Source organism: Seriola dumerili, unplaced genomic scaffold (assembly GCF_002260705.1).
Source record: "Seriola dumerili isolate Sdu_G_001 unplaced genomic scaffold, Sdu_1.0 BDQW01000877.1, whole genome shotgun sequence".
Lineage (NCBI taxonomy): Eukaryota > Metazoa > Chordata > Actinopteri > Carangiformes > Carangidae > Seriola > Seriola dumerili.
The window spans coordinates 222,544-236,465 of record NW_019175132.1 but is presented as its reverse complement, the minus strand read 5'-3'; the positions used below and the strand labels follow the sequence as shown (position 1 = coordinate 236,465).

The 13,922-nt window shown below is 41.6% G+C and overlaps 1 protein-coding gene across 2 annotated transcripts in view; it reads left to right on the top strand.

Moving 5' to 3' along the window:
- Nucleotides 1–1,829: 1,829 nt before the first annotated feature.
- The window catches only part of vav2 (vav guanine nucleotide exchange factor 2), a 209,513-nt gene continuing 197,420 nt past the window's right edge, over nt 1,830–13,922 (top strand). For both annotated transcript variants that reach the window (XM_022766624.1, XM_022766625.1), the window contains exon 1: nt 1,830–3,063. In XM_022766624.1, the coding sequence (XP_022622345.1) occupies nt 2,860–3,063 (204 nt within the window). In that variant the 5' untranslated portion in view covers nt 1,830–2,859. The remainder of the gene's footprint in view (nt 3,064–13,922) is intronic.

Below are 13,922 nucleotides of genomic sequence, written 5' to 3'. Positions count from 1 at the left end.
GTAGTGGTTTGTTTGGTGTGTTTCAATGGTACACAGATTAATATAGATTCACTGAGTACTTTATTAGGAACACATGTACACCTGCTTGTTCATGCAGTTATCCAATCAGCCAATCATGTGGCAGCAGTGCAGTATATACGATCATGCAGATACAGGTCAGGAGCTTCAGTTTATGTTCACATCAAACATCAGAATGAGGAAAAAATGTGATCTCAGTGACTTTGACTGTGGCATGATTGACTGGTCTGAGGTTTTCTGAAACTGCTGATCAGAATCACAGTGTGCTGTTGTGGAGATCACAGGGCTGTTCCATGAGAATACACCAAACAATTGTCTCATATAGTTTGTAATCTATATGACAATGACAACTGACCTAGGAAATGTATCATGGAATAATGTGTAATGACACCGAAAAAAAACAGACTGACAATGATTTGTCCTCGACTTGCTTTCTGGCTGCTTTCATCTATATTGTATCTGTCAACAGGATGTTGCTGTAGAAAAGATCATCAATGCTCAGCCAAGTTCCCCTAAAAATAAATAAATACATACAGTTCAGTGTAATTTTGTAAATATATCTCAGAGGTAGCCATAAACATTATGTTCCTTTCAATATTCCTATTAAAGCACATCAGATATGTATAGCAGAAAATCTTTTTAATCATTAATCATCCAGGCATGGCCCATGTATTCTCAGTGGTTTGTACCTCTGAAAGTGTGTATGTGTGGGTGTGGTGTGTGGTGTTGTTCATATTTATATTGAAAGGGGCAGTGATCCAGTAATTAAGTATTGTGTATTCCACAATATTGAGACAGCAGCGGCCAAGATATCCTGACTTTTAGCCCTGTGGCATGGATCCAAGCCCAAAAACACCGGATCCCATAATGCAATGTTCCAATGCTACAGTCACATCACAAAGTGACATTTGACCATCCACACGAGTGAGTAGCTTGGTTTACCATCGCACACCGTTACATCAAGTGCTCTTGTTAGCTCAGCCTGCAAGTGTAATTTATTTTGGACTCTGGCTCTCCATCCCCTCTAAGATAAGCTCAGTCATGTTAGCTTTCTGTTGGTTAATGGTGCAAATTTGCATGTCAGATTTTGAAAAGTGAAATTCCACACAGAACTCTCACAAAGATTGATTTTGCCTTTTAAATCTTAGTGTGTCCAGGTCTTCAGGTCCTCTCTGCTTAGTAAATACACGTCTTTCAAACTCCACACCTCCGCTTTGTAAATTAACCTTTTCTGTTACAGATTTGCACTCTCCAAACTCAAGCTGAGATAACCCTGATGATGATGTCATCAGGGGGTCAGTACTTCAGACTCCACAAAGCTCCTCCAGAGGCATAGAAGACATGATACAACTGAATAGTATAAGCAGATTTTGAGACATAAAATCATGTAGACCTTCACAATAATCCACACCATTGTGAGCAGATATACTGAAAACTGGTGGCTACTTTCCACCAGTGCACCTGCCAACCTTTCAGTTCAGTGCTGATGTTAGAAGCTTCACACAGTTTTTTTCCACTTTGCACCAAGTCAAACATCATTATGGACCGATCACACTGCAGTTAAGGCAGAAAATGTGTATTGTGTTTTTTTTTTGTTTGTTTTTGTCTGAACTGTCCCTTTAATACCTTGCATTAGAATCCCGTGCAGTGCGCGCTTCATCCGTCAGAGGGCGCATCCACTGCTCCCGGTTCAAAAAATATTCCCTGAAACTCACATTCTTGGAGTATGGAGCCACTTTAGCGAAGTGCGGACACACTATCCAAGTTTGCACGAGATAATCAGCACGTGCGAACCCTGTTCGACCAGCGGCTCAACACCTAGCCTGAAAGCCTGGACGCTTTCCCCCTCAGATCTGTACAGCGCGGGTCGGGAGTTGGGACCGCTAAACATCTCAGTCCGAAAGGGAAACGAGGATTGGGAGACGCGAGGGAGAGAGAGAGAGAGAGAGGGAGAGAGGACATGAACGGAAGGGAGGCAGAAATCACAGAAAAGCGAAGCTGTGTGAAGGCGTAACGCTGTTTTTGGGCGTGCGTAAAGGCGCGAAGCAAAGTAACATTAAACGGGTAAATGTAGACGCTTGATTCTTGTTTTCACTGGACATGTATCCGCGACCGCAGAGCGATGTTTAGATTGTGTTGTGGGAAGAGGGAGATCCTGGCGTTGTGGACAGACTCTTGTGTGTATTATCTCCTCTTTTTTTCGCTCTGGAAATTACTGGAAGTTCTTGTTTTTGACGTTTAACTTGTGAGGAAACGTTCAATGCGAACGCGGTAGGTGACTCCGGACTTAGATTTCAACAACTAAACAGACTTGAAACGCTGTTTTTTCCACATTGTGTTGTAGGCTGTGTGGTGTGGTTCACTGAAATGTGAGACTCTAGTGAAGTCGATAGGCTACATGACAAACCGCTGCATCCAGCTGTTTTATTTGCCACTGTTGTAACCCTTCATTCACGCCCTTTGTATTGGATATGTTGACAAAACTTTTTAAGAATGAAGAAGGTTCCCGTAGCCCGTCTCTGTTTTCTGCTGCCGCCTGCTGAGCCTGATTTGATGAAACGCTGTGATTATTTGAGTCATTCTCAAGCTTTCATCATTTCCATGTTGAGAGGAGAGGAGAGCTGACATGCGTCTGGGATGGGGATATAGTGCGGTGACGTACAGCTATTAACATAAAGTTGTGAAACTGCTTGATCACCGAGCCGATAGTGAATGATTGAGACATCCGGCGCTGGTAGGGAAGCGACCTTAGTGCCTGCGCCGTGAACCGCCGCTCTCAGCACCACTGTGAACCAGCTCGTGGACTCGGTTACTTTGCGAGGAGAGCCTCCGGGAGCCGCTATGGAGGAGTGGAGACAATGCGGGCGGTGGTTGATAGACTGCAAGGTCCTGCCCCCGAACCACCGGGTCGTGTGGCCCTCGGCGGCCGTCTTCGACTTGGCACAGGCCCTGCGAGACGGGGTGCTCCTGTGCCAGATGTTGCACAACCTCTCGCCGGGATCAGTGGACCTGAAGGAGATCAATTTCAGACCCCAGATGTCACAGGTGAGTCGTCCTCTGTGTTAACTTCAAACCAGCAGGTGATGTGTTTGATTCACACCTCCAGGCTATGTCTTGTGACTATGCACATCATGCTTGTATATGCATTGCTCTGCTTCTTATTCACACCTTGGGATTGCCTGGGCAGCCGGCGGGTACACAGAGATGTTCCATGCATTGCTTTGATTCTGTGGAAAGCTGAGTGACATTTTGCAGCATCTTATTCCTGGATTTCCCACTGTGGGCCCACAGATTTTACACAGAAACCTTCCTGTCACAACAAGCCCGCTTCATGGCCTCAGCGCAGTGTAGCTCTACTATCAGTACATCTGTGATAATACAATTACATACAGTAGTTAGGTGCTTAAACACATTAAGAGCCATTCAGTTTTGCACAGGTGAAGGAAGGAATTAAGTCCACAGACATCTTTAGACACTAAGGTGTAATCTTGGTGCTCAGCTGGCGGCCTCAAGGATGATCATACCTGTTTCCTGCAGTACTCAAATATGATATCAACCTGTGTACGATTGCTCATTGTCATGTTATCAGGAATATGAAGTGCCAACGAAATGAACTCACAGTGACAGCTACAACATCCTCACATTTACTTTAGATTAAAGGGTCTTAAGTGAGTATTATACAGTCTAGTTCCAAGTGCAAAGGGAGCAGGAATGATCATTAGCTTACTGAAGAGGAATTAAAAACGTATCAATCCTAGCTTCAGTTATTTGCAGCAGTTTATCTTTACTGTTGTTGACCCTTTGGAGCACCAGGTGGGTGTGGATGTTCAATACAGAGCTTGGACAAATGAATAAAAATGCTTGAAAATCAGTGCTTGATGGTTACGGAAGGTTTAGCTGATACTCTCCAAATCCTTTTGGTTTAGCTGTAGCAGTGCTATCATAAGGTGGCAGCGATCTTTTATATTTTACCCGTGCCACAAAGCGGCATAGGGGTGACAAGAGGAGTAACCGCCTTTGTGTATAATTAGACTCAAAGAAAACATGAGTCTACATTGTGGTGCGATTATAGGTTTGCATTCTAGATGCCACACTCTGGAAAGCTCCCTCTCCACTTCAGCTCCCTCATATTTCCAAAGCCAATACGAGGAAGTGTCGGGTGCCACAGGAAGTTTACGTGACCACAGCAGTAGAGTAAAAGTGCACTGTGGCAAACCTTTCTATTGACTTTTTTATCCACCCCGAAGTCCGCTCTGAAGTACCACGTATGGTGATAAGTCAGGGAATTGATCACAGTTGCCCGCATCCTGAATTGTTTCAGTTATTGTTATCGTCGTGCCCCGCAGAGGCCGAAACAGCTATCATACCACAGCAATTGCCCACTGACAGCACATTTGTCTGATATTCTTGGCACAACTTCCAAGACCCCGTTTCTGTCATAACAATGTGTGAATGTCTGGCTTTCACTCTCTGTGTTGTTTGATTTCTTGCTTTTCCGTCATGTTTGAAGAAGTAATGAATTGATTGGTCCATAAACAGAGTTGTATTTGACAACAATTTTTTGATAATGAATTAATCTTTGTGGTCATTCATGAAGAAAAAAAAGCCAAATATTCTGGTTCTGGCATCCCAACAGTGAGAATCTGTTGCTTTGTTGCTTTCTCTGTTTTGTATCAGTGTTAATTGCATATTTTTGGGGGGTTTTGGACAGTCTGTCAGGCAAAGCAAGCAATTTCATAACATTACATCAGGCTTTGTGAACTTGTGATATTCTTTTCTGACACTTCTTAGACTAAATGCTTTAATGTAATAAAACTGACAAATTAATCAGGGAAAATAATAGTTAGCTGCAGTTCTAGTCTCCAGTCCTTCTCTATTTGGCTACTGAGCAGCGGTAGCTTCATCTTATCAGCTCCAGAAGCTACTGACTTCCATGATTACAAGGCGAGAGAGAGGTCTGGATGGCATGCTTTGATCCGCCCACTAATCCCATGCTTCCCAGTCCCACAGTGTGGATCTGCAGTGAGGGTGGAAGGGGTGTCCTCAGTGACAAATTGGGTTAAACAAAATCCTGGCAGCAGAACAGTGGTATGTGATTTATCATAAGAAAAAGGTCAGAGCGCATGTGCTTTAACACTTAGAACACACAAGAGTCAGTGGCTCAGCCAAATGAAGAGGAGGTGAGGCAGAGCGATTACATTATTTGCTCTGGGCAAAATTTGTCTTTCATCAACGGCTGCGCGGTGATCGATAGTTTCCCCAAAGTTGAGTTTTGTCTCTAGTTATACCTTGCTGTGACACATTTAGTATCCTTAGATCTGTTTGACACAGGAAGTGTGTGTTAACATTGGTTGTTAATGCTGTGTGACTTGAATCAGACTGGTCTTTCAATGGAAGTGTAACTCTCATGTGCTTCTCCATTTTCTATTGACCCACTAATTTTGTTCAGTTGCTGTTGTTAGCCGACCCTAATCACAATAATGCTTTAAACGTTGGCACCAATCCCAGTTTGTGCTCCAGTGCGTTATTGTGTTTTAGTGCATTCTGTAGAGCACAATGGATAGTTTTTCAGATTTTGATGGTTTGTTAGTGGACGTTTTGGCATGTGCTACGACACTACAAAAGGTCTGTTTGATATTTGTCGTACCTTGTCGAGGAGATCCTCAGTTCAGACCAAACCAAACATGGGCTTTCTGTGTGGAGTTTTGCTCGTTCTCATGTCTACATGCGTTTTAATGCTGAAACAGTGAGTTGATTAATCGATTAGTCCATTAAAAGAAAACTTCTATTTTGGACATTGAGTGATTGAGTCAAACATCTGCTAACTCCTGCTTCTGTCATGCGAGGATGTGCTGGACAAAACAAGCAACTTTATGATGATGATGTGTGTTGGGCTCTGAGAAATTGTGACATTTATGATGACTGTTCATGACGTTTTGTAGACTAAACAAGTGAAAACAATCATTGACCATAGTGGGTCTCCTCCTACAAGTCATGAAGGTTACAAAAACTGACCCATAAATTGCCCATAGATGTGAATGAAAGTGTGGTTGTCTAGCTATATGTGCCAGCCCTGTGATAGCGTGGTGACTTGTCCAGGTTGTAGCCCGCCACCGGGGCTGGATCTATCCCAGCATGCACTATACTGGGATACATCCAGCCCCTGTGATGTTTAACAGGATATAACAAGGATAAACTTTGAGTTTATACAACTGAATTTTATGTCTGTTAACTTATTCCAAGTTAGAGTTACATTATTTTATATTGTCACAGCTTAGATTTTTATTTCAGTTTACTTTTACTCATGACAGCTTTTGCTGCACTAGCAGTCACTATAACATTTTTTTCGCAATATGACCACTATGATTAAAGTTCCTTGCACAACAAGGATGCAGGAAGTTTCTGAATTACAGACCTATCTTCATCACTTTATATTGTTTCACTTTTGAAAACCATCTGACACCTCAGAGACACAGTTATAAAACCACACAACAGCCGGCATCATGTAACTTTTTCATTTGAGAAAACAGAAGGCTCTCTGGGGAATTTTAATCTTGTAAATTTAGAGCATGCATTGCATATGCTGGGGAATATGTCAGAATAAGTTAACAATGTTTTCAAATAACTTCAGTTGATGAGTGAAGGAAACAATTGTATCTGACATTTTGTCAGCTGAACTCATGATTTGATGTTCTGAAATGGATAATTAAACAATGTAAACTTGAAACTGACATTTAACATATTCAACATTAAGTTAATAATGAAAGAAAAGTTTATTTAATATAACATATTATTTTACAGTTGAAAGGATAAAGTAAACACGGACTGAAAATTTCATGTTTTCCCAAATAAAGACCACAAGTTAACAGAACCGGCTTTATTTGTAATGAATCACATGAATATTCAAGATTATCAAGACTGTTACTTTTGTTGAAACAAGAGATGAGTTTGATTTGTTGGTACAATTTTATTTTTTGCTTAAAATGCTGATAATTTAGGAATATAAATATATGTGAGCGTGGGCACAAGAACTCTGAGTTCAGACTTCTCTGCTTTGTTGTGGACAGGAGGGGAGGTGATGTGGCTCCCAGAAAGAAGCTATCAAGATGACCTTCATTTGGGTGGTCAAAAAAAAATCCCAGTATTGTATTTTAAAGGGTAGTGAGGCATTTTTCTCTACCTCAAGGTTGTAAACGGATGCTTAATGAGCACTGGTGTTTGGAGATGTTTCAGAGCTCAAAGTGTACATATCTAGAAGCCGGTGCCTCAGGCTGTGTCTGAAAGACAAAGACTGAGCTCTGCTTTCTCTTTTGCAATGTTTTTTTTTTTTTTCTCCTGTTAGTGAGGTAGTTGTGAATACCTTTGGGATGAGTCAGATGGATATGTTTGTGTGTGCTGCTGTGCTTTTGTTTCTGTGTGTGTGTGCGTGTGCGCACACGCTTGCTTGTTATGTGTATGTCTGTAAGTGTGTGTGTGTGTGTGAGAGATGTTACAGTACCTGTGTTCAGATTGAATCACTGTTGGCTGAGCCCAGAGCTCTCCTGGAGCCTCTCTGTGCTCTGCGGGGCTCCAGATCTCACACACAGCCTGCTGCTTCCACTCACGGTAATTGAGATTCTTCCTCTTTGTCCTGCTCCCACCAGATATATTGGCTGCTGCTGGCAAGTAACCAGAGCTGATCTGAATTATGGGTTGTTAAATTCTGCTATCAATATGCTGGCAATGGAAATATAAACAAGGATAATCATGAATGTATCAAATGGGGTTCCATCCACTTTCATTTTCAGGTAGTTTTCTAATTCATGCCAAAACAGAAAAGAAACAGTTAAAGCTTTTTTTTTTTTCTTTTTTTTTTTTTTTTTTACAGGACAGAAACACCATGAGCGAAGTGGATTAACTTGTACAGCACAAAACTGAAAGTCTGCCTCTTGAAAGAGAATTTGAGATTAAACGCGTTCTTGCCCACCTGCTGTGGGGAATATTGTCATAAACCAAACTGCTGGTAAAAATAATTGAGAATTCAGTAAGGAGTGGTTCTCCAGAAAAAATGGCTAACTGCTAGCTTGTCAAAGAAGGTGCTCATTTGCTTTGCATGTGTATTATTCAGAGGTTATGATACGTGGTCAAGAACAGGCTTTCAGAACCTCAAACATCTTTCTCAGAGGATAACTAAATATGAAAGCAGCAGGAGTCGTCTAGACATTGCGGTAAAAGTTGGCTTACATGGCAGAGGAAACATAGCTAGCAAAATGCCGCTTGTTATGGTTAATGTGTTTAGCTAGCAGCTGGCTCACAGCAGACAAAAAGCAGCATCAGGATTTATTAGTGTTAAGTTCACCACTTGACAAATAAAATCTTGTATTTATATATCTTTTAGCTCTGGTTTGGTCTCTAACTATAATGGGTTTACCTCAGCTTGTTTGCTGAAAACATCACCTTACCTCAGGTTGAATGAGACAGGAGAAACTGAACCATACAGTAAATGTGCCACAAACCCAAAACAACCAATGAGCTAAAAGAGACTAAAAAGCTCCATAGAGCTGTAGTTGGGTGGTATTCTGTGTTATTTTGGCACCATATGCTAAACCTTTCTCCATTTACCCCATCCTCAAGTCTGTACCCCCGCTTAGCCATTAGCTTTAACTCTTTATGACCACTTTTGTTTTTCAGTATATTCAGTTACAGTGTTCTAATTCGCATATCCGTCTGTTTCTTCAGTTGACTGCACAAGTGTATGGTGGCCTGATCCCTGGTTATGCTTATAACACACTGAAAGCCCCGTCTTAAAGAGCTCTGCAGGGTTGGAAATAAGATCAGAGAGAGTGTATGAACCGGAAAATGACATGGTAAATGCCAGGCCATGTACTATTCTGAAATCTATGTTTGTGACCAGTGTGGGGAGGGAGGTGGTGACTACTCTAGACAACCACCCACCCCTACCTCCCTCAGGAGTAATTTAATCTCCGCGTTTGGTCTACTGTTGACCCTGTGACCTCAGTGCCTTCCGGATGCAGGTAATACTGCTAATGGAGCTCGTTAGAGACACGTTCTGGGTTGCACAGCTGGGCCGGTGCCACCGGCAGCTAATGGGATTGACAAGGAGTGAATGGGTCTAGGCTGGGGGTTTCTAACCTTCTGTGTGAGGTAATCCGACTCCTAAGGTCATGAAAATCTTTTTAACTGAAACTTTCAATATTCATGTGGCTTGTGTGTTGTCAGTTCCAGAACTGGAATAACAATGTTTATGGATAGAAATAGCCTTTGTCTCAACCTGTCTGTGTTAATGGGAAACTATGAGATTAAGCTACGAGACCTTTCACACATATGAACAGTTCGGATGACTGCAGTTAGGGAGTGGTGCACATAGCTGATTTCAGGAGGAGACATCTGCCATCTAGCATGTTAAAGTAAGAACTTGTGGCATTTTTGATAAGTTGAGAAGGACAAGTCCCCCCCCCCCCGCCTGCCAGTGATACACTGTATTCTGTGACAGAAAGTTCACCCTCAGGTAACGCTAACTGCATACTGCATACTGCATGCGAAACAATGTTGCTCCCCCAAGGAGTGAGGAGCAATGTTTTCCCCCACAGCAAGAGGAAAAATGAGTGAGGACAGGGTTAATGAATGTCACAGAGCTGCAGTGACAAAATATGTGGTGAAAGCTCTACAACCCTTCAGCGCAGTAGACTGTCCATGTTTTAGGTTTGCTAGTTAATTCCCATAGTTTCTGTTTGTGTCAGTGTCATGCTTTTCTGGTAATTGGTCCTTAAATAACAATTAAAATCACCAACTGTGTTATTAATGTGATGAGAAATAGCTAGATTGTTAAATCTTCTTCTTTTTAAGTCAAATAAAAACGTTACACTTTTTTTAATCTAATAAACTATTAGAATTGATTTGATAAGAGATTCAGATTTGATGACCATATTCGGAACCAGCTTGAGATTTGAGAAAATGCTATAGAAACCCATCCGTGTTATTAGTTGTAAACTGAAGACAAGTTATAAGGAAGTAGATTAATTTAGTCTATCTACTTTATGGCTGGAAGTGTGACCATGTTTCCTGGTGATTATACATACAGTTACAGTAAAGTCAAAATATGTGGTTTGGATTAACAAAACATTGCTGATGACGTGTGGTCATCTGACCTGGTTGTTATAATGATATCGCCCCAACTGCAGATGATCAAAACTGAACCTGGTGAGCTTAATAATATCATAATCAATAGGAATGACAAGCAAAGCTATGAAAATACAATCAGGTTGTACAAAAAATATTTAATATTCCTTTAATCCCAGGGGATATAGTAGGGGCCTAGCAATGCATTGATCACTAGTTATATTTCTTTTCTTAACCTCTAAACCTGTTTTCACACCGAGGCAGGAGTACAGAGCAGGATTCCCAGAGCTGGTGGGAATCCAGTGTCCTGTTCAAGGTCACTTCATTAGGGCGGATGCCTTGCGGTGGGAGAGAGCTTGAACTTTCTCAAGTTGAAGGACAGTCTTAGTATCCACTTGGCCTAAAAATAAGTATTTCCTTGGAAACATAAGTAACAGACAACCAACCCAGCAGTGAGGGTTTTACGTGCCCAGCTGCTTCTGTTCAACTTGTCAGCTAAGTAAGAATTTATCCTGTTAAAACAACGTTTGTCAGCTGTACAAACATTTGAATATCCTTAGTATCTCAAAAAAGGTGTTGAAAGGTTTCTCTGTACCTCTGTGATGCTTGCACTTAGCACTGTGTAGTGGTTTTATGACACTCTGCATATGAATAGAATATCAATATGTGACTTACTTTGCCTTATTTATTTATTTTTCACCCACAGTGCTTCATGATGATAAAAAAAACAAAAAAAACCTATCCTCTAAATCCCATGTGAATAACAGAACAAATCTAGCGCTGGCATTGAGGTGTGAACATCTGTCCCCTTTTGGAAAAGTGTTAAACACCTTCAGAAATATACCATTTATGAGGCATGAAATGTGTTGAACTGAAACCATTTTTGTGTTGTGTTTCTGTGTAACAAAAGTTTTGAAAGCAAGCCAGAAAAGCTTTAAAAAAATACAAAGCTAGTGAATCACTTAAGAGAAACTTCCTGTTAAACTGTGTGTCACATGAGTAATAAGAGAAAATGAGATGAGTTCATGGATTGGACCAGAGATTAAAGTTCAGTTTCTAATGACTCTAATTCAGCCTTTGCACTTCCTGGTTCCTAGTTATTTTATTTTGCTGTGTGCTACGCTGCAGCAGGGAGACAAGGAAACTTTACTGTTTGTCCTTTGTTTGCTCAAAAACTTTTTGCTTTTAATATATAATGAAATAGTAATTAGCATCTGGACCTCACCACCACAACAACCAGGTATATAGTTATTATATAATAGATACACAAGGCTCTGCTGATGTAGGGAGAAATCTTTCCTTCTAAATACAGCAGAGCATAAGGTTTCAGCTTCTCTACACATTCGTTAGTCGACCATACAGGCTCTCAGAAAATAAATAAATACGAGTGTCCGGCTCGCACTGTTATGTGAGTGGAAGGATGCTTAGCACAGACTTAAACAGCAAAACAGTTAAGTAGTTGTTGTATAATGCAACAGTTGAATGAATTGCGTAGCGGTTGAGGTCGATATTCATTATGTGCAAATGAATGGTCACGCACAGACCGCTCCAGCTCTGCACGCCTGCTGCTTGTGCAGTGGGGAAAAAGAAACAGGAAGTGAATTTGGAATTCAAACAAGCCACTTTTCTTTTTTTTTTTTTTTTTATTTCTGACTTTCCACATACAGTAAATACCTGCTACATCTGCCTGAGCTCCGAGCAACACACACCACAGCTACCACAAGATGTGGTGCTGAAGCAGATTTTAGGCTCAATGCAAACACTGAAATTCCCCACAGAGAATAAGGGAACATTTAAAGGAAGAATGTAAATGTAAATTGAAGCATAGATTAATAATCATTAAATACAATGATTTAATACTCATTGAATGATAATGATCAAATGCTAGTTCTTACAGTTTAACCTGTAAATTTTGGTCTATTGATTCCTGCTCTTGACTGGCACACAGCTTAACCCTTTTCACCCTGACTGTAATAATCCAAATGGTGTGCATCCAAATTTAAACAGTGAGCACTCAGCTGCACAGGCCCCAATTTGAATGCGTGCCATTGTGGACACGGAGGGCAGAAATGCTGCTGCAGAGATATGAAGGGTTGAGCATTTTGAAGTACTAAAAATCACCAGAACGCGCTGAATTGTAGGGATGTGAATGTGTGTTCATCTCACAGCTCGGTTTGTTTCACGACAGAACTAATGGAGAATACAGGAGAATGGAGTCTTGTGGGTGGATAGGTCTTGGGAGGAATTTTCTATCAGTTGTATATTATCATCTGACAAATATTCCTCAGTGCAAAGATGTGATGTACTATGGTCAAAATTTAAGAAGACTGTCAGACTAGCTTTGGTAGCCAGTGTGGTACCCAGTAGTGGGATTGTGGGGGGGTGGTGGTGTATATATGGGAAACATTGGGCATCATTAAATATCTAGTACAGAGCAATTAAAGTAATTTTTTTTTTTTTTTTTTTTTTGCCCTGTGGTGCATATTCTTAAATCGTTACATTACTACAGTACATCTTATTATTATGTTGCCTTCATTTGGTCTCTTCCAGTGTCTTGAACATGACTCCCGTAGTTGGTGCTGGAAACCAGAGCCATGCATTTTATCATCTCTCCAACACAGAAAACCTTCAGAGCATTCACATGCGTCTCTCTTCCTTCTCTTCCCTGCATTCCTCGGGGAACGCTGCTCGTCTGAAAACGCGAGCACAGAGTTTATGCGGGGGAACTCTGCGTTGACCTATAATCTTTCCGACTGAGAGGGAGAGAACTGAAGTGATGTCATGTAAATGCAGCTTACAGCGAATCTAGTGAAGAACATTCCAATATCGAGAGCGGAGAGTGTTTTTGTAGGTGACGGTAGCATTACCTGTAATTTTTGCACGTGTGAACACAAGGATCATTCTGTTAGCATCCTCTCATAATTATCTTATCTAACTAACCCCCTGGGGACACATTACACTTTGAGGAAACAGATCCGCCATGACAACATGTTGCCTTTTCCACTAGAGATGGACAAAGAGATCATGGAGCCTTATGGACACCGTCTGATTTCTAAAGAGGCTCCATCTGCATAGTGGTTGTTGGGGGTGATTAGCATGGGCATGCGGTGGAATGGCGGCCTGAATCTTTCCACAGCCAGCCATTCTCTGCTGGGCGCCATCGCTCCGCAGAGAAACAAGAAAGGCGAGGCCACAGTCCTGTCTCTGTAGTGGTGAGCCAGATGGCTGAATCTCTCCCCTGCCGCTTCTCTCAGACCAGACCATAGAAGATCTTTTTTTTTTTTTCTTCGTCTTTAATTGATTTCGACTCTTCAGTTGTTAATCAGTCGCCAGTGTTTTTTTTTTTTTTTTCCAGGCCTTGACTGGCATCTGTCTTCATCCACGACTGTCAGTAATGACACTTAGCTTTTGTCGGAGCAGTGCTGTTGCCGGGAGTCTAATTTGAGTTGTTGTGGTGGTGGACTGATTGTGGCTGTTTCCTGCGGTCGGGAACAGATTAGGATCTGAATTGTACTGCGGGGAGAGGCACAGCAGTTCCCACCCCCCACCCTGCGGACACCTCCAAACCCAGCTGTATACACACACACACACACACACACACACACACACACACACACACACACACACACAGATACACACACACACACACACACACACACACACACACACACACACAGAAACGCACACTCCAATACATTAGCAGCCTCTTTCTGGGGGGGAGATAAACAGCTTCATAGTTCCTCTCTCTCTTGTCAAAGGAAACAGATATTATGAACCGTAGTGAT